The 20,681-nt window shown below is 41.8% G+C and overlaps 1 protein-coding gene and 1 long non-coding RNA gene across 4 annotated transcripts in view; one reads left to right on the forward strand and one right to left on the reverse strand.

The window, feature by feature from the left end:
- Positions 1 to 243: 243 nt before the first annotated feature.
- Positions 244 to 20,681, reverse strand: part of MAPKAP1 (MAPK associated protein 1) — a 198,332-nt gene continuing 177,894 nt past the window's right edge. Inside the window, exons 11-12 of the mRNA XM_056538602.1 lie at positions 11,434 to 11,531; positions 244 to 4,420 (exon numbers count right to left, since the gene is read on the reverse strand). Coding sequence (XP_056394577.1) covers positions 4,301 to 4,420; positions 11,434 to 11,531 — 218 coding nt within the window. The 3' untranslated portion in view covers positions 244 to 4,300. The remainder of the gene's footprint in view (positions 4,421 to 11,433; positions 11,532 to 20,681) is intronic.
- LOC130290668 (uncharacterized) overlaps positions 14,826 to 20,681 on the forward strand; it is a 46,446-nt gene continuing 40,590 nt past the window's right edge. For all 3 annotated transcript variants that reach the window (XR_008847662.1, XR_008847661.1, XR_008847660.1), the window contains exon 1: positions 14,826 to 15,416. This is a non-coding gene — a long non-coding RNA (uncharacterized LOC130290668). The remainder of the gene's footprint in view (positions 15,417 to 20,681) is intronic.

The following is a 20,681-nucleotide window of genomic DNA, read 5'->3' on the forward strand; positions in this document are numbered from 1 at the left end:
AAACCGCATATGGTCGAAAACGCAGCCGACCGGAGGCTGCGGTTCACTCCGGTCAGCTCATAGACATGAATTAAATACGGTTCCCCTATACGGTTGAGTGCTGGCGCCGTGATTAAGCCCCTCCTCCCAGCCGTATACGGGAACCGTAAGTACAAAACGAGGTCTGAACCCAGCCTTATAGGTCCCTATGGGAGCTATAACACTGCAAAAAAAAAAGTGAAAAAAAAAGTGAATAAAGATCATTCCCTATGAAAAGTTTGAATCACCCCCCTTTTCCCATAAAAAAAAATAACAGTGTAAATAAAAATAAACATATATGGTATCCCCGCGTGCGGAAATGTCCGCATTATAAAAATATATCGTTAATTAAACCGCACAGTCAATAGCGTACGCGCAAAAAAATTCCAAAGTCCAAAATAGTGCATTTTTGGTCACTTTTGATATCATGAAAAAATGAATAAAAAGCGATCAAAAATTTGAAAATGGCGGCTTTTTTTTCCAATTTTGTCTCACAATTTTTTTTTCTCTTTCGCCGTAGATTTTTGGGCAAAATGACTGACATCATTACAAAGTAGAATTGGTGGTGCCAAAAATAAGCCATCATATGGATTTTTAGGTGCAAAATTGAAAGAGTTCTGATTTTTTAAAGGCAAGGAGGAAAAAACGAAAATGCAAAAACGGAAAACCCCCCGGTCCTTAAGGGGTTAAGTGGGGAAACTTGCACAATTGGTGGCTGACTAAATACTTTTTTGCCCCACTGTACTTCCAGACCCCTATACTCAGTTTGCTGCTATGTTCAGACTTTTCCCATGGGGGTGTGTATCTTGCAGAAATACATGCTGTTTGTAAGGTTGTGTTCAGGAGTCCACAGCTTGCTGTGTTAGCTCTGCTTCCTCTAGACACTTGTACACAGCCCATATGATTCTTCCTTGCAGACAGCCTTGTGCTTTCCTCACTATCTACAGCCTGAGTGAGCTGCCCACCACGTATACTCTCCTAACTCTTCACACTCTAAGCTGCTGTGTATAATCCTGCTGCCATCTTAAACACAGAGAGAAGGGAGCTGAAAGCCATTAAAAACAGATACATAAGAATACTTACTTCTGTGGACACCTATTATCCCCAAACTCGCACATATTCACTCACTGGCAAAAAAAAAAAATAGTGCACCAAGGAGGAGTTGTTGGACTCAAATATAATTTTATATGTGTGAATGTAAAGATTATATACCCTCAACATTGAAAGACAAGTATAAAAGGACAAGCATTAGTGATATGCGAGAGGAAGTAGCAGAGGTCGCCAAGATCTGCAAATTATCAGATTTTCAAGCACCAACTCCAAACTGTGTCATGTGGGAGGGGCTTCAGTGGTGTAAAGGCCAGATGGAAAGCCAACTTTCTCAGTCGCGTGAAACCTAAAAAATTGGAACAAGTCAGTACAGAATGTTTGTGCAATGCTTCCTGTTTGTTGACCTGCCAGTCAGTCACAAACTGAGATTGACAGAATCCTTGAACTGAGACCTTAGTTTATCACTTTAGCAGATGGGCACGCATGCAGGCCCAGATGTCAGCACTGTTTAACGTTATGTGTACCAGTGGTTTAGAGAACAATGAATTGGAATGACAGCAAGAGGTGCACAGAGGCCGATCTCTGCATTGACCGATCGTCAGATTAGAAGAATAGGGTAGTGAAACATTCTGTACTGCAAATTAAATTGGAAGTTGCATACCGAGCCAAGGGTGTTGAGCAGTTTCTACATAGACCATCAGGAGGTGCTTGCAAGCCATTGGGCTACGAGTCAGATTTCCTGCTATAGGCATCCCATTGAAATCAAGCCACTGCTCTCAAAGGCTATCATGGTGTAAAGCAAGATGGCAATGGAGACTGAATGGCGGTCTTCAGCGATGAGTCCCACTTTTTTTTTTCTTTGGTCTGGAGTTTAAGTGGGAAATGCCATGAAGAGGCCTTTATGGGGGAAAATCACACCAGTTCTTTTCCCAGAATTATGGTGTGGGTGGCATAACAGTAGTTGGAACTAGTCTTAATTTTAGGTACAATAACAGTACCTGTTACACAGATTTGGTTGTTATACCATTGGTTGAGCCAATTCTATGCAGTGTCCTTGGAGCTCTTTTTCAACCAGGACAAAGTCAGATCACATGGTACTCCTGCTTCTGTAATCAGCTTGAGTGGCCTTAAAGGGATATTCCAGGATTTGTTTTATTTGACCACGCTAAAGGGGCTGTAACGTTAGTGTAGTTCATAATATTGTGTCTCTACCTGTATTTGATGGATGGTCTTGCAATTCTTATGCCCCAATGTTTATTTTTAACAACATACAAAACGAGTGTCGTCTCAGGTTTTCCCAGGTTTCAGTGGGGCCCTAGACATTACATCACTAGTCAGGTTTTCAAAGAAGACTGTCTGCTTTAATGAGTGAGGCGACCGATGGGTGGGAGATCATTCTGCAAGAATTGTAGTTTTGCAACAAATGGAGGCACCCTGGTAAGAAAACACTGGTCTGTTGTTCACAGTAAGCATGGAAAGTAGCTCACCTGGGCTTTATTGGTGGGTGGCTGAGGTGTGGGATGTAGAAAAGTGACCTCACAACAAACAAGGAATCCAGGGACTTGTAGTTGGAGGGAGGGAACTCAAACAGGAAATAGCCATTTCACAAACAGATATCATCAGCATTATAGTAAATTAAGAACACAGCCAATTAGCCCCAAGAAAAGCATGGATCCTTCCTAAACATGTCCATTACTGTCTGGTAGGTAAGTACTAAAATCACCTTATGGTGGAAAACCCCTTTAACATTCTACCATGACCTGCAGCATCTCCAGACTTGTCTCTCATCGAGCACATCTGGGACTTCATTTGTCATCCTTTTACAGACAACTATTAAAGGGGTATACCAGTGTTTTATTTTAAAAAATTAATATGCCGCTCCAGCAGGGGAAAAATAGGAAAACAGCCACACTTGCCTAGCCCTGTAGCTCCAGTTCAGTGCAGGGCCTGCTGGTTCATCCATTCACTGGCCACAAGGATATGTTTATTGGGGAAAACTGTACAAGTTAAAGGAGGCTTTAGCGGCTGTAGGGCCGATTTCAGGCTGGATACAAGAGGGGACACAGTTGGCCATGTAGGCACACAGGTTCCATATGGCATTCTGTGGCACATCTGTGGCACAGATGCTGAAGCTGGGCCAGTAGATCCTGCACACTTCAAGGCTACAGAAACTGGTGTTAGTCTCAAAAATGCTTGATTTGCAATAAATCTGATAATAGGGAAAGCCAAGGAAGTGTTGCAATCTGGTAAATATATTCCCAGGAAACCCTTGCTTTTTGCGAGTGAGAATTATCCTACTGAAAAATGCCAGTGGGAATCCCTGGCATGAGAGGCAATACATGTGGTCACAGGATGTAATGCACATAACACTGAGCTGTTAGTGTCCCTCATATAACAATGGCTCCCCAGATCATCACACGAGCAGTTGGTGCAGTGTGTCCACCAATATTTAGACATACCTGTATTCCTTTACATAACTGCAATCGGACATTTCTATCTGGGTGAATTATTTTTGTCAATGATCGTACATGCTGATCTAACAGAGAGAGAAGGAAACAAGCTGCTTAAAGAGATCTATTGAAATGCAATGCTTATTCAGTTTTTTACACCCAAAAATATGTTTTAGGTGGGGCACTTATCAAAATATTTTTACGTCTAGTAGTGACCCTTGGCTCAATAATATTCTACAGTACAATACTTTTCTGTACAGTCTACATATTCTACAGTACAATACAGTTCTGTGCACAGACCAATACGCTCTAACCTTCTTTATTTTAAAAAGCTGATCCAAGATAAGAAAATTTACACAGCCCTGTTCTCTTACACTGGATAAAAGGGATTACGCAAATGTATCCTTCAAAGGAATTAAACAAATTCCAGCATATTCCCCTCTTCTACTACATAAGAAGCGCATTTAACTTACGGGATGGCCTGAACATAGTCAATATTTCAGTACGTAAAACAAGGCTACATAGTTGTAAAAGTTAACAAAGTTGCAATAAGTGGAGTCTGTTCACACAGACATAAAGGCCGTAAAAGGAGGGAATGTCTGCAGGTTGGACAAGATAATTCTCCCTCTATATATATTAATGATAACAGATTGTGATAGATCCTCATAGCCACCATTCATCAGTGTCTCTACAATGAGGATGCAGGAGGCTCTCTGGCCGGCCAGCACTGAGGTTCCATGTGTCCACCTAGTCTTTTCTCCTCATGTTTTCTGACTTCCCATCTAGCCCGGTTTCTTCTCCTTCTGAAAGCTGAAGCTGGTTCTCCTGGTCAGTTTTTTCTGTTTCTGGGCAAAGTAATCTGCTCGAACTGTACTGGCCCTAGACTCCAGAATGTAATTAACCTAAGGAAAATGAAGAGAGCAAGTTATATGTATAATGTGAATAAAGTAATAAAAAGACCTTTATGAGGTACTCCGCCCCTAGACATCTTATCCTCTATCAAAGGATTTGATTTGGGGGGGCCTGCCACTGGGACCCCCGCGATCTCTGTGCAGCACTTAGCGTTGGTTTAGAGGATGGTTGCTTCGCCGGGGGCTCGTAACATCATGACCAGCACCCCGTGACATCATACCACGCCCCTCAATGCAAGTCTATGGGAGGGGGCATTGAGAGGTCTTGGGATAGGGGATAAGATGTCTAGGTGCTGAGTACCCCTTTGAGAAAACTGACAACTAAACTAAATAGGGAACATGTCCTGAGCAGTAGCCACCAAGTCCCTTCCCCCACACAATAGGAGATTCTGAATGTGATTTTTTTCCCTAAATTAATAGATGAGGTTAAATATAGGAATGACCTTCAGGGTGTGTAACTGAGGAACAAGTAAAAGGGGCACAAGCAATGTTTCATGCAAAAATACAGAGTATCAAAAACATCTGAACACAATCCTACTCTTTGTGGCCAAACCTGTGCATCTGCACAAAATACAGCTACATTTTCTTGTTTAATTTCTTGTTTTGTGTTATTTAGGAAACATGCATTGTTATTTAGGCATCATTGTGTTTCTTGGACACTATATGGCATACCATAATAGGCGGCATCAAAAGAATGCACGACACAGGTCACCACCCAAATTAAGGCTAAGGTTTACTAAACATAGATTATGGTCACCCAAACTTAATAATTTTAACTGAACAGACTGGGTCTACACCATCATTCATCTTACCATTGCTCCAATTGTTCATAGGAGTAGAACAAAAAAATAGTTAGTAGATCCCCTGTATGATGGACAATGGGGGCTCCCAGCGGTTTTCATTGACTTTAAGGGGGTACTTCTGGGAACTAAACCCATAGTTCATCCTTTACTTTTTATCAACCTTTTTAATTGTCTATATCAATAGTATCATTCATTAGTTATCTAGATCAGTTTCCCCTCTTTGGTTGTCACATGTATGAAGTGAAGGAATGACATCATCCACCCATCCACTCTGTCCATTTTCCTCACTGAAAGCAGCCCCCACCCTTCAGAGCAGTGTTTCCGAACCAGGGTGCCTCCAGGTGTTGCAAAACTACAACTACATCCAAAGGCTGTCCAGGCATGCTGGGAGTTGTAGTTTTTTGACATCCGGAGGCACCCTGGTTTGTAAACACTGCCCCAGAGACACACAGACCATGTGATTTCTGCCCTGCACTGATGAGGCATACTTTAGTGCTGAGAACTGGGAGGTGTGTATGGTCTCAGAGCAAAAGGGTGGGGGCTGCTCTCCCCTGGCTGGCAGAGGAGAGCTGCAAAGACTGCTGTGAGATGTAGGCAAGGGGAGGGAATGATGGCAAACAATTTCAAGCAGCTAGAGAAGTCAACAGGGGCTACAGGAGCCATGAATATCAGGAAGGATGGTTTACAGTGAACATATCTAGGGAGTGTGTTGGTTTTGGAGCAGTATGTAGATGCAGTGCTATTTTGTCTGGAATCTCTATCAAAACCTCTGATGCATATGTGAACAAGGCCTAACTAGCATGATGGTCTTCACATTACGTCACTGGTCCCATACTCATCTCTCAACTTTACTATGTTTTTGCTATCTACCTAGTATTCAATACTGGCTACAGTCTACTAGTGACATTTTAGCACATACCAAATAAAGGAGCCCAAAAAAAAAATTAAGAAAAAAAAAAAAATTTAAGGCTGTATACAGCATTTCAATGCAATCATTTAAGTTTCTTGGTAAGAAATGTATTCTAGAGACCCAAAATGTTTACTGTCGCAATGCAACGCATTTCAGGGTGTGATTAATAAAATTGCTGTAAACAGAGCTGTAACACTATCACACATAATATCGTCTGTACTCGGGGCACTAAGCACTAATTACGCATGTGCTTACAAATTATTACAATAGTTTTCCTAATCGATGTGTTGTGTCTATAGTGGACTGAAACATATTGCTCGGTATCCACATTGCACATGGGAAGTGGTTAAATTAACAAGGTATACTCATTATCGCTATATTCAGATTGGAATGGCAGCACTTAACTACACAGATAATGAAGTCTGCTTTATGCTGGCTATTAATATCTGTTCAGTGCATCTAAAAGCTGCAATTAACCATTCGATTAGATCCATTGCTAATTATGTAGAATTCAGTGTATACACATCATGCGCTTGGCTCACATTACCAACTACCAGCCCCGACACATTGCGGATCACAGTCCTGCTGGCTCTCTACAATATGATACAATGTGTTTGATACAAACATGGGGTCAGTGTGACGGGTAAATCACAGACCTATGCCACTGACCATGTCTTTCTACTTTACCAGTGGTTTCTGGTATCCGTGGCTTAAGGGCGTGCGCAGGTTTCAGGAGCGAACACTGTATAACAAAACGTACTGCACTTTACTGATATATTTTGTGTACCAATTCTTAACAGTTTTCAAGATCTCTGTATACAGTTACTTAATCTTCACTGCTTTCTTCCAGAAGATTAGGTGCCCGTACATATTGAGGCTATGTTGCAGTAACAGCACTTGAATTAATAGCTGCAAATACAGATGCAACAGGGTAGCGTACGGTTCTTGCAGCTTAGTTGTAACATGTATTAGCGCCGTTAGACCCAAGTCATGTGATGATCATACAGGTGTAGGTTCAGTGCATAAGTGAAGCTGTGGTACACACTGTGTACCAGAATAAGCACCGCATGGCCAGTATATAAATGATTAAAAGTTTAATGATAACAAGCACAAATCTTGTAAAAGATAATTTGATATGGAAAGAATATTTAGTAATTTACTATAGCTAGATGATATGCCGTTTCATATTAAAAGGGGTATTCTGCCCATAGACATCTTATCCCCTATCCAAAGGATAGGGGATAAGAGGTCTGATTGCGTGGGTCCTGCCGCTGTGACCCCCATGATATCCATGCGGCAACTGGCATTCTAAACAGATATGTTAAGAACACTGGGTTCCCGTGGCGGCTTTGAATAGGGGCTAAGATGTCTAGGGACGGAGTACCCCTTTAACATGTAGTAATGTTATAGACATTTTAGCCCATAATGAAGATATACCGGTGTTGGAACCATGGCCATCTAGTAACATTTGGGTAATTGTGCATAGGTGGCATATGTATATTTGCACACACAACTGGATTCATTCACAGTATGGGGAAATATTTACTGTACCACGAAAGAATAAAAACAACGAGAGGCCACTTACCGCTTTTTGTGCTTCAATTATTTCTCTTCGTGCATTATAAACTCCAGCATGGCAGGACATAACGCCAGGACGGTGCTGCCATGCAGTGCCATCCAGGCGTTGTGTCCTGCCATGCTGGCGTTTATAATGCACAAAGATAAATAAATGAAGCACAAGAAGAGGTGAGTGGCATCTTGTTATTTTTATTCTTGTATGTTATGGATTTACCTGTGGTACGTGGCCACAAAGGTTATTGTGGGCGGTAGTGCCGACTTCTGTATCAATTTGCCTGAAATATTTACTGTGGTGGTCTTCATTTGTTTTCTCTGGCCATTAGTCATGGACACTTCTGTTGGCTGGATGCTAGTGTCCTAGTACCCTCTGAATGGCTATGTGGGTACTATGGCCCAGAAAGCTACTATCAAACAAAAAGAAATTCTAGCACAGTCACCAAAATGACTGTTGCTTCCTGTAGATTAGAAGAATCCCTTGGATCTGATTTAAACAAGAATACAGAATGGCTTCCAGCTTTAAGATTCTTAACATTTTCTAAATGTACTGAACATCTTGTAAAAACATGCCTCTGGTAGAGCCAGCGCGTTTTAGGCAAGCAACAATTCTAAATAGTGGATGGGTATAAGCAAGGTACTACTTCCACAAACAGTCATGGTTGTAAATGTTGGCACCCCTAAAAATTTTCAAGAAAATGAAGTATATCTCACAGAAAAGGATTGCAGTAACACGTTTTGCTATACACATGTTTATTCCCTTTGTGTGTATTGGAACAAAACCAAAAATGGGAGGGAAAAAAGCAAATTGGACGACATTATCATGTCACACCAAACTCCAAAAATGGGCTGGACAAAATTATTGGCACCCTTTCTATAACCATCAATAAGCTTCTTGCACCTCTCAGCCGGAATGTTGGACCACTCTTCCTTTGCAAACTGCTCCTGGTCTCTCTTATTGGAAGGCGCCTTTTCCCAACAGCAATTTTAAGATCTCTCCACAGGTGTTCAATGGGATTTAGATCTGGACTCACTGCTGGCCACTTCAGAATTCTCCAGTGCTTTGTTGCCATCCATTTCTGGGTGCTTTTTGAAGTATGTTTGGGGTCATTGTCCTGCTGGAAGACCAAAGATCTCGGACACAAACCCAGCTTTCTGACACTGGGCTGTACAGTGCGGCCCAAAATACATTGGTAATCCTTAGATTTTATGATGCATTGCACAGATTCAAGGCACCCAGTGCCAGAGGCAGCAGAACAACCCCAAAACATCATTGAACCTCCACCATATTTCACTGTAGGTACTGTGTTCTTTTCTTGGTAGGCCTCATTCTGTTTTCGGTAGACAGTACAATGAGGCGCCTTACCAAAAAGCTTTATCTTGGTCTCATCTGTCCACAAGATGTTTTCCCAGAAGGATTTTGGCTTACTCAAGTTCATTTTGGCAAAATGTAGTCTTGCATTTTTATGTCTCTGTGTCAGCAGTAGGGTCCTCATGCCACAGCGTTTCATTTCATTTAAATGTCGACGGATAGTTCGCACTAACACTGATGCTCCATGAGCCTGCAGGACAGCTTGAATATCTTTGGAACTTGTTTGGGGTTGCTTATCCACCATCCGGACTATCCCGTGTTGACACCTTTCATCAATTTTTCTCTTCCGTCCACGCCCAGGGAGATTAGCTACAGTGCCGGGGGTTGCAAACTTGATAATGTTGCGCACTGTGTACAAAGGTAAATCTAGATCACTGGTAACTAGAGATGAGCGAACTTACAGTAAATTCGATTCGCCACGAACTTCTCGGCTCGGCAGTTGATGGCTTTTCCTGCATAAATGAGTTCAGCTTTCAGGTGCTCCCGTGGGCTGTAAAAGGTGGATACAGTCCTAGGAGACTCTTTCCTAGGACTGTATCCACCTTTTCCAGCCCACCGGAGCACCGGAAAGCTGAACTAATTTATGCAGGAAAAGTCAGCAACCGCCGAGCTGAGAAGTTCGTGACGAATCGAATTTACTGTAAGTTCGCTCATCTCTACTTGTAACCTTGAGATTGTTGATATTTTTCCACAATTTTGGTTCTCAAGTCCTCAGGCAGTTCTCTTATCCTCTTTCTGTTGTCCATGCTTAGTGTGGCACACACAGACACACAAGGCAAAGACTAATTGAACTTCTCTCAGTTTTATCTGCTTTCAGGTGTGATTTTTATATTGCCCACACCTGTTACTTATCCCATGTGAGTTTAAAGGAGCATCACATGCTTGAAACAATCTTATTTTTCCACAATTCTGAAAGGGTGCAAATAATTTTGTCCAGCCCATTTTTGGAGTTTGGTGTGACATTATGTCCAATTTGTTGTTTTTCCTCCCTTTTTTTGGTTTAGATCCAATACACACAAAGGGAATAAACATGTGTATAGCAAAACATGTGGTACTGCAATCCTTTTCTGTGAGAAATACTTCATTTTCTTGAAAAATTTCAGGGGTGCCAATATTTATGGCCATGACTGTGTCTGTGGCCATATGAATGTCGGAACTCTTACGGCCACAGTTGTGGCAGGAGGATTTTCCCTGCTTTGGCACATTCAGCTGCATAAACCGGATGTTATGGATGCTCTTATATTTGGATGTCCACAGTATTTTTCCCTTTTAGGGAACATCTTTCCAACAAAGATAAAGGACAGTTAAAGAAAAACTGCAAAAATGTACCAATTTACAGGATAGGGGATAAGTAGCTGATCGCAGGGGGTTTGAGCGCTGAGACACCACATGATCACTGGAGGCTCCATTAATTTCTATGGGAGTGCTGAAAAGACCAGAGTAAGGCGCAGAGTAAGGCGCTTCGAAATTAATGGAACGCCTGCTGTCTACTTGTAGACAACAAACGCTCCTCACTGAGAGAGACGGGGTCCTGTCCCGGAGATCAGGCGGGGTCCCAGCAGTTGGACCCCCGCGATCAACTACTTATCCCCTATACTGCGGATATGGGATAAGTTAATTTTTGCTGGAGTTCTCCTTTAACTGTCTAAAACACATCGGGGGAGATTTATCAAACTGTGTGAGAGATTTTCCCACAGCAACCAATCACAGCTCAGATTTTACTTTACCAGAGCTCGTTAACTGAGCTGTGATTGGTTGCTTTGGGAAAATTACTAAATATTTTCTCTCACACAGTTTGATAAATCTCCCCCATTGGCTGTAAGTGAAGTGTTTTTACAATATGTTCAATAAAGTTTAAAAAAAGTTACGAATCTTGAAGCTGGAAGTATAGAAGCTAAGTACTATGTTTTAGGTAATACTGACTTGTTACAACACTATGTAAATTTTGGCATGGAGTCTAACTGGATGGCAGTAATGCAGAGGTCAGAAGGAGGTGCAAAATAGCGCAAGGAGTATGCTCATGAATGGTGGGTCATTTTACTGGGTTCCTAAAAGCAACTGCAGGTACTGTTGATATTAGTACAGTGTTATAGAATAACATTAAAATATTCAACAATTCAGAGCCAGAACGTGGCCAAAAACATTGGCACTTTAGAGTTCCCTGTGCCAGCACAAAACTTTTGTGCAAGCTCCATTTTTGGCCTAAATTATTGCACAAAGCTTGAGTTTGCTAAATAAAAAATATTTCTAACTTTGCCACTCTGCTGGTGCAGAGAATGATAAATTCCCCCAACATAGAATGATCAATAGGCGAGTCTGTACATTAGCACAAGATGAAGACACCAACCTTTAAGACAATCTCATTAACAGTAGCTGCGTCCGATTCAAAGTACAGGTGTTTGTAGTCGTGGTTGTTGAGGTAGGTCAGCTTGAACATTGCATGGCCTGCAGAGATAAAAAGTAATTTACAATCTGTGAACATTTACAGTTACTGCATACAGGACTAGTATAAATCTTTATATATATATAAAACTAACGTTAGGTTCGCAATTGCTGAAAATGATGAATTATTAAAAAGTATCCCAGCTCTTCGTTGCTTAATTTTCATATTTCCTTTGAACCTACAGTGGGGCAAAAAAGTATTTAGTCAGCCACCAAATGTGCAAGTTCTCCCACTTAGAAAGAGTCCTGTAATTTTCATCATAGGTTATAACCTCAACTATGAGAGACATAATGAGAAAAAAATCCATAAAATCATATTGTCTGATTTTTAAAGAATGTATTTGCAAATTATGGGGGAAAATAAGTATTTGGTCAATAACAAAAGTTCATCTCAATACTTTGTTATATACCTTTTGTTGGCAATGACAGAGGTCAAACATTTTCTGTAAGTCTTCACAAGGTTTTTACACACTGTTGTTGGTATTTTGGCCCATTCCTCGATGCAGAACTCCTCTAGAGCAGTGATGTTTTGGGGCTGTCGCTGGGCAACACAGACTTTCAACTCCCTCCAAAGGTTTTCTATGAGGTTGAGATCTGGAGACTGGCTAGGCCAATGCAGGACCTTGAAATGCTTCTTACGAAGCCACTCCTTCATTGCCCGGGCAGTGTGTTTGGGATCATTGTCATGCTGAAACACCCAGCCACGTTTCATCTTCAATGCCCTTGCTATTGGAAGGAGGTTTTCACTCAAAATCTCACCATACATGGCCCCATTTATTATTTCCTTTACATGTATCAGTCGTCCTGGTCCCTTAGCAGAAAAACAGCCCCAAAGCATGATGTTTCCACCCACATGCTTCACAGTAGGTATGGTGTTCTTTGGATGCAACTCAGCATTCTTTCTACTCCAAAGAAGACGAGTTGAGTTTTTACCAAAAAGTTCTACTTTGGTGATCATTTTGACACTTGCATGGAGCCCCAGATCGAGGGAGATTATCAGTGGTCTTGTATGTTTTCCATTTTCTAACAATTCCTCCCACAGTTGATTTCTTCACACCAGGCTGCTTGCCTATTGTAGATTTAGTCTTTTCAGCCTGGTTCAGGTCCACAATTTTGTTTCTGGTGTCCTTTGACAGCTCTTTGGGCTTGGCCATAGTGGAGTTTGGACTGTGACTGTTTGAGGTTGTGGACAGGTGTCAAGCGGGTTCCATTAATACAGGTAACCAATGGAGGACAGAGGAGACTCTTAAAAGAAGTTACAGGTCTGTGAGAGCCAGAAATCTTGCTTGTTTGTAGGTGACCAAATACATATTTTCCACCATAATTTGCAAATAAATTCTTTAAAAATCAGACAATGTGATTTTATGGATTTTTTTTCTCATTACGTCTCTCATAGTTGAGGTATACATATTATGAAAATTACAGGCCTCTCTCATCTTTTTAAGTTGGAGAACTTGCACGATTGGTGGCTGACTAAATACTTTTTTGCCCCACTGTATTTTGTCTCCTATTACAACTAAAACTAGAAAATAGTTACTTAAAAATATTTTCCCCGTCTGTCCCAGGAGATCAATCATGTTCACACTCCACCTCCTTATTGTCTTGGGTAAGGCTGTAAGACAACTGGCTGAAGCAGGAGCCTCTCCCCTCTGCCACATCAGCAGTAGGATTTTGGCAAGACTGTTTGTGTCAGGACCAAAATCTTACCCGGCATTGCCCGATCTTCCTACCTAAACCTTGTTGGAGAGGAAAAACAACAATGAAGCCCTTGTCCTCATACTACTAACTATTCTCTGTACCTGTCTGTCGGACAGTCGGCAGGATGTGTAAATGAGAACTATCGTTTAGGAACACTTATCCCCTATCCAAAGTATAGGGAATAACTGTCTAATCGTGGGACCCTGGCTCTTCCCGGGAACGGGGCATGTCGAACCCCTCATGAAGCGATGACAGACATGCCCCCTCCATGTATTTCTTTGGGAGAGCAGGTGTCTGAAAAGGATCTTGCAATCCCTGTCAACAGTATCATCTGGTTGCTGTTTTAAATGGACAAATGCATAGATACATACATACAATCATCCTATGCAATAATGATTCAAATGTATAAGTCAGAGATATAGCAATAGACATGACACCTAACCCTGGCCGAAAGTTGTCTCTGTCTCATAAGACAATTGTACTATGAATACTAATAAATAGTGGGGGCTCCTAGTACGGATTTTGTCTTGGAGCTTCCTCTTACTCCTCTGGTAGAAACATACGCCTGCCTGTAAAACCAGATAAGAAATAACCACTGAATGTAATGGTAGTTGGTCTCCACTGCACATGTAAGCAAGAGGGATTGAGGGAAAGTTTGGGCTGTGTTGCCTGGCAACAGCAGGGTCACAGCTCAGAGAGGTGATTAGATCCATAGGGAGAAGAACAGCACAGGGATGTAAGTTACTTTACTTTTAAACAGCACATTTCTCCTCCTTTACATATATGTATGTGGTCACACCTGGTTTTACCAACTTTGCATCATGGGACAACCCCCGAGGGTCTGGTTGGGAGAAACAGATAAAACATCCACAGTAATAGCGAAGCTGACTGATAAAGTTCACTTGGATTTCCATCGATCAGAGAGGGGCGCCATTTGGATAAACCCCATAGAAAAATCCCTCAGGTAACAGTTATATTAGATTTCAGCCAATCAGAGAGTAGCACCGCCCACATGGAACTCCCAGCAGGTAATAGTGTCATATTGGTAATGTCATAATCCTTTTCCACCAGAAGGCAGCACTGAGTATACATGGCTGTGCACGGCTGCTCCTTCTTCATCACAGAGGGAGGACAGAGCCACAGCCAGGTGCAGCATCCAAGGGGGACCTGCATCTTTTTTGTAGTTTCCTGTAAAGCAGTATTTCCCAACCAGTGTGCCTCCAGCTGTTGCAAAACTACAACTCCCAGCATGCCAGGATGGCATTAGGTTGTCTGGACATGTTGGGAGTTGTAGTTTTGCAACAGCCAGAGGCGCACTGGTTAGGAAACATTGCTATAAAGGGTAAGTACATGTAGAGTAAGATAGAGGAAGGACCATTGCTACACAGGCTCAACGTAGGAACCTGGAGAAGCAGATTCATTCACATTACTGGTAAATGTAGCATTCACATAGGTCTTTGTTGCAGTTCCCTGTGCTTGATAACTCCATGTACAGTACTATAATAAATATGTTAATATTCTTTATTTTGTTTTCATAACTAGATGTACTGTCACCAGAATGTGGAATTAAGGTGCTGGACCTACAAAGAAGATGGATGAAGACACACACACAAACATGCCAGCCACATTCACACACACAAACACACACCATTATTTATAGAGATAACCTTCTTTAGTATGCCCAGAGGAAGGGCAATACAGCAGCCATGGTTTCCCTACAGGTTTCCTCTACTGGGTTTTTTTTCTTGTCCTGAGTGTTACTGTATGCTCTTGGTGAGTGACAGGAGGTTAATACACATATACACATTATTATAATAAACTTTACATTTTTTACTTTTCTTTGACTTGTCCAAGTAATTTTCTTTTATTTCTGTATGTGAAAAATAGTGTTAGCAAAATTTGGATGACATTAGATTTGTTAGAGTGTCGAAAGCTGCTCTCCCACCCAATCTGCACAGTCCAGTTCCGAGAGACATAGCTGATGCTGGGTGGTACAGTTGTCAAGGCAACTATATGACACCCAGCGAGTTCCGTGCACAAGCTGATTTCTGATGAACAGGATTCATCTAGGGAACTTTCTGGCGGTTGTACAATTGCAGAGGATCAGGTAGAGATGGAGTCAGGAACATAGTATATTGCACCTTAACAGTAACACCTTCACTATGGGACTCCATTGAACCTATTGCTAAGGTAAAGGTAGAGTGGATGTGGCTGCTTTAAAATAATGTAGCACAGAGATGTTTGGCGTCTGCTTTTGGGTACGTACGTACACTAGACCTTGATCATAAGAATAAATAAGAATATCCATGACTAAAGCCAAGCAATGGTACTGACGTAATGATGAAGCTTTTACAATTTACATTTGGAAGCTCAATAAAAAAAAAGTAATAGACCTGTTTCAAATATACAATCATTTCTGAAAATGTCCTGTGTGAGGGATAGAAGGTCACTGATTCCCCATGTGCTGCATTGTTATGCTAATTGTTTCCCCTGGTTACGACCCCCTGAGATAGGTCACACATGCTCAGTTCAACTGCAGTGCCCTGAAGGTAATGGCAGTTGGTCTCCTCTGTACATGCAAGCAAGGGGGATTGTGGAAAAGTATGTGCTCTGTTGCCTGGCAGATGAATGGGGTAGAATAACAATACAGGATTTCAAGAAAATTAAGTATTTCTCACAGAAATTCATTGCAGTAATACGTTTTGTTATACACATGTTTATTCCCTTTGTGTGTATTGGAACTAAACCAAAAGAGGAAGGGAAAAAAGCAAATTGGACATAATATCACCAAACTCTAAAAATGGACTGGACAAAATTATTGGCACCCTTAACTTAATATTTGGTTGCACACCCTTTGGAAAAAATTACTGAAATCAGCTTCTTATACCTCTCAGCCGGAATGTTGGACCACTCTTCCTTTGCAAACTGCTCCAGGTCTCTCTTATTGGAAGGCACCTTTTCCCAACATGAATTTTAAGATCTGTGTCCAATGGGATTTAGATCTGGACTCATTGCTGGCCACTTCAGAACTCTCCAGCTTTTTTCTCTCTGGTTGCTTTTTGACGTATGTCTGGGGTCATTGTCCTGCTGGAAGACCCAAGATCTCGGACGCAAACCCAGCTTTCTGACACTGGGCTGTACTGTACGACCCAAAATCTGTTGCTAATCCTTAGATTTCATGATGCCTTGGACACATTCAAGGCACCCAGTGCCAGAGGCAGCAAAACAACCCCAAAACATCATTGAACCTCCACCATATTTCACTGTACGTACTGTGTTCTTTTCTTTGTAGGCCTCATTCCATTTTCGGTAAACAAAATGATGTGCTTTACCAAAAAGCTCTATCTTGGTCTCATCTGTCCACAAAACGTTTTCCCAGAAGGATATTGGCTTACTCAAGTTCATTTCAGCAAAATGTAGTCTTGCTTTTTTATGTCTCTGTGTCAGCAGTGGGGTCCTCCTGGGTGTCCTGCCATAGCGTTTCATTTCATTTAAATGTCGACGGATAGTTCGCACTGACACTGATACTCCCTGAGCCTGCAGGACAGCTTGAATATCTTTGTAACTTGTTTGGGGATGCTTATCCACCATCCAGACTATCCTGCGTTGACACCTTTCATCAATTTTTCTCTTCCGTCCACGACCAGGGAGATTAGTTACAGTGCCAGGGGTTGCAAACTTCTTGGACAAAGGCAAATCTAGATCTCTGGAGATGGACTTGTAACCTTGAGATTATTTATATTTTTCCACAATTTTGGTTTTCAAGTCCTCAGACCGTTCTCTTTTTGTTGTCCATGATTAGTGTGGCACACACACAGACACGCAATGCAAAGACTAAGTGAACTTCTCTCCTTTTTATCTGCTTTCAGGTAGGGAGCACATGGTAAGTGTTCACACTGATGTGGTTCTCTGTGGTGGCCATTGTTTCTGTGATGTTTTGTCTGTGGGGTGGTGCAGCCCAAAGCCAGGGGCTTGGTCGGGCAGCAGTGGGGCTGCCTGGCCACTGGGTCGTTCCCCCTGTGGGCATGGTGTCTCAGAGGCAGTGGTCGCCACCCGGCGCTACGCCAGTGTAAGGTTAGGGACCCACTCTTGACTAGGTGGCCTTGATGTGGCGAGTGGGCTTGTACTTTTTGATCAAAATGTATATTAACAACCTGTTAGTTTTTTAAATTATACTGAGAAGCAAGTAGATCAAAATACAAATGGTGGATGGGCGGCTATGTTTCTCTATTTGTGTTGTGATTTTTATATTGCCCACACCTGTTACTTGCCCCAAGTGCTTTTAAAGGAGCATCACATGCTTGAAACAATCTTATTTTTCCACAAGGGTGCCAATAATTTTGGAGTTTGGTGTGACATTATGTCCAATTTGCTTTTTTCCCTCCCTTTTTTAGTTTAGTTCCAATACACACAAAGGGAATAAACATGTGTATAGCAAAACATGTGTTACTGCAATCCTTTTCTGTGAGAAATACTTCACTTTCTTGAAAAATTTCAGGGGTGCCAACATTTACATCCTTGACTGTATGTGGTCACACCTGATTTCACCAACGTTGCTTTGTGGGACAATCCCTTTAACCCCTTCCCACTACAGGATGTATACATTTGTCCCTGCAGCTGACATGTTTCTGCAACTGGACAATGTTCTGGCGTTTTCAGAAAAAACGCTGCATGTATTAAATATTTACCACAATATATCACTGAAAAAAAACAATCTCAGAATCACTTCACTCAGTAAAAAGGCATTCCAAACTTATTACCACTTAATGAGACACATGTCCAGGATTAGAAAAATGCTCCTTTCCCTTTGCAAAAACAGCACCACCCTTATCCACGGGTCAGGTGTAGTACTGCAGCTCAGTCCTATTCACTTTAATTGAGCCGAGCTGCAATACCAGACACAACCTGTAGACAGAAGTAGTACTGATTTTTGCAAAAAAGTATCAGCATTTTTCTAATCCTGGAAACCCCTCAAAGGTAAAAACGGGGAGCATTCTTAATGGGTTAAGGAGGCACATCGCAAACTGCTAAAGTCAACAGCCTTCCTTGAGCTTGGCCGCACTGCTCTTAAAGAGGCCACCGCAGGCTGTGGTCTGTGGCTCCTAGGTGTTCACAGCAGATGTACAGCCCGGGTCACCGGGCATTTGCCCAGTGTGCTCTATGGCCAGTCCAGCCCTGGTGTACATACTGTAAGTCCTAAGCAGTGAAAAAATTCAAGATGACCAACATTGTATAAATAAAGATTTTGTAGGGTTTTTTCACATATGATGCACAGATCAAAAGGTAGAATTTTTCCGAAGGTCATTTTTATTACACCTAGCAGTCTCTGTACGTGGTGGGGTTTTATCATCGCACTGTATAATTAAATATAATTACAAAGCATTCATCTTTCCCCGCTTGCTGCCTAATGATTTAAAGAGGGGCACAAATATATAACTTCCTTAAATCATTTCACAAATTAAACTTTGCTTCATATATTCTTAGCTGCCTCCAGCAGAATCATTTGTTTCTGTAATTAGGAGGATGAAAGAGTTTAGAAAAGAACAGAAATGCTGAATACCACACTAACAAATATGGAGATTGTTCACAGTGCAACCACCAGAAATGTAAAAGGATCATGGGTACAAAGGAAAAACTGGGGATCAGCAGTAAACAGAGCTTAAGAAACATCCCCTAAGAATCTTACTGTGGGGACCCAGGGGGTTGTCTGCTGCGACTAGTAGTTCTCCCAATATGTCAATGGTGCTACAAGTGGTGTAGCAGTCCCCAGTATAAACCCGGCCCTAGGTGAGCACAGCTTTTTCAAGAGACTGTACATGCTGGTGGTAATTCCTCGGGGCCTATCCCTGTATACTGTATATTGTATTCGTGTACACTGTGTACTTAGAACACAGTGACTTGTCACAATCCCAGCACTACTAAAGCTTGAATTGGTTACAGTACTAACGGGTGTCCCGAATGTATGAGCAGCTGTAGGGATCTTCACAGGGGTGAGCTGTGGTAAATGAATGCAGGTTCTCTCCACTTATGGTTGATGATGGACCTGGCTGAGATGCGTTACAGCTGGCGCATCCAGAAGTTGTTCATTTGTACAGAGTGGCACTGTACCAGGACCTTAGGCAAGGTGTTTCCTAGTATACTTTACAAAGAAGTCCTTGAGTCCTTTTTCCTCTTCTGTGACCCCTTTTTATGGTGAGCTGATTCCCTACAGCGTGCTAGCAGGATTTTGGGTAGCACTGGAAGGAAAATGGTTACTGAACTGAGCCCCATCATGTGCTCCTCTCTGACCGAGGTCAGGGTCACACTACACTACTCTACAGCAGATCTTTCGTATCACATCCACGAGTCTACCTTAGTATAGCCTGCAGTGGGCCACCACAATACTACATCATTAATATGATAGTCTGGCTCTGCACATAGACATCTCCTGTTATCCTCTACAATTCAAGCTGTTAAGGCATGTTGGACATGATAGTTTTATTTTGAGAGCCACCTGTAGAAATCTGCAGCTTTATTCTATAGCTTACCACAAATAACACTGCTTCTTGTCCAACAGTTACCAATTCATAGGTTTTTTTTCAGTAGACTAACTTTTTTTCCGTGCAAGTCATCCATTGTGGCCTTCAACAATACAAGTGGGACTGGCTACTGTCATCTCGGCCGATCAACTGATATCAACAGGAGACTAGACATATTTCTTCCTTATTGGCTGCTGGAAGTGAAATGTAACATTAAAATGAATGGACGACAGGTAATATGCAGAGTCCAATAAAATGGAGGCCGCTGTTTCTCATAACTCTATTCTCTGGCTAATACGAGAGTGTTCAAAGTTTAGTATCTAAATCTATGAAAAAAAGTCCAGTTTGGAAAACCTTTCTATACATCGGTTGTCGGCAAAATATCCTGGACCTCATTTTGGGCACAATGGATGTGGTACTGCCATCATTTTCATAATTCTGCTCCTAGAACGGATTGAAGAGAATCTCGGTCGACACGTTATTCTTCACGATTCTCCCATACAAATGCATGCTTGACTCTTCTGTGCATAGAAGTGTTTACAAAGAGTAGAGGGTAGTAGGCTACTGCCAGATACTTATGTTGGCAGCTTATGTACCTTAATAACAAAAAGGATCAGGCAAAATATCAGACAAGTTGAAATCTATCTGGTCGATCGAGCTCTCCCCTGACATCATGTGTTGGGAGGTTTCCATACACACTAGATTGTTGGATGATTCTGTCAAATTCAATGAATTTGGCAACAATACTCTAATGTGTGTGACCAGTCCCGTTCCATAACTACATCAAATAATGGCTTAACTGAAGTTTATGATGTCATCACAGACATTTTCTCATCAACCTCACTAGATTTTCACATTTTACCTGGAGTGCTTTGTTTTTCTTCCTATCCCAATAAGCATTGCCAGTCAATAGAAACAGTAACTGATGCACACTACT

This window comes from Hyla sarda, chromosome 9, assembly GCF_029499605.1.
Source record: "Hyla sarda isolate aHylSar1 chromosome 9, aHylSar1.hap1, whole genome shotgun sequence".
Lineage (NCBI taxonomy): Eukaryota > Metazoa > Chordata > Amphibia > Anura > Hylidae > Hyla > Hyla sarda.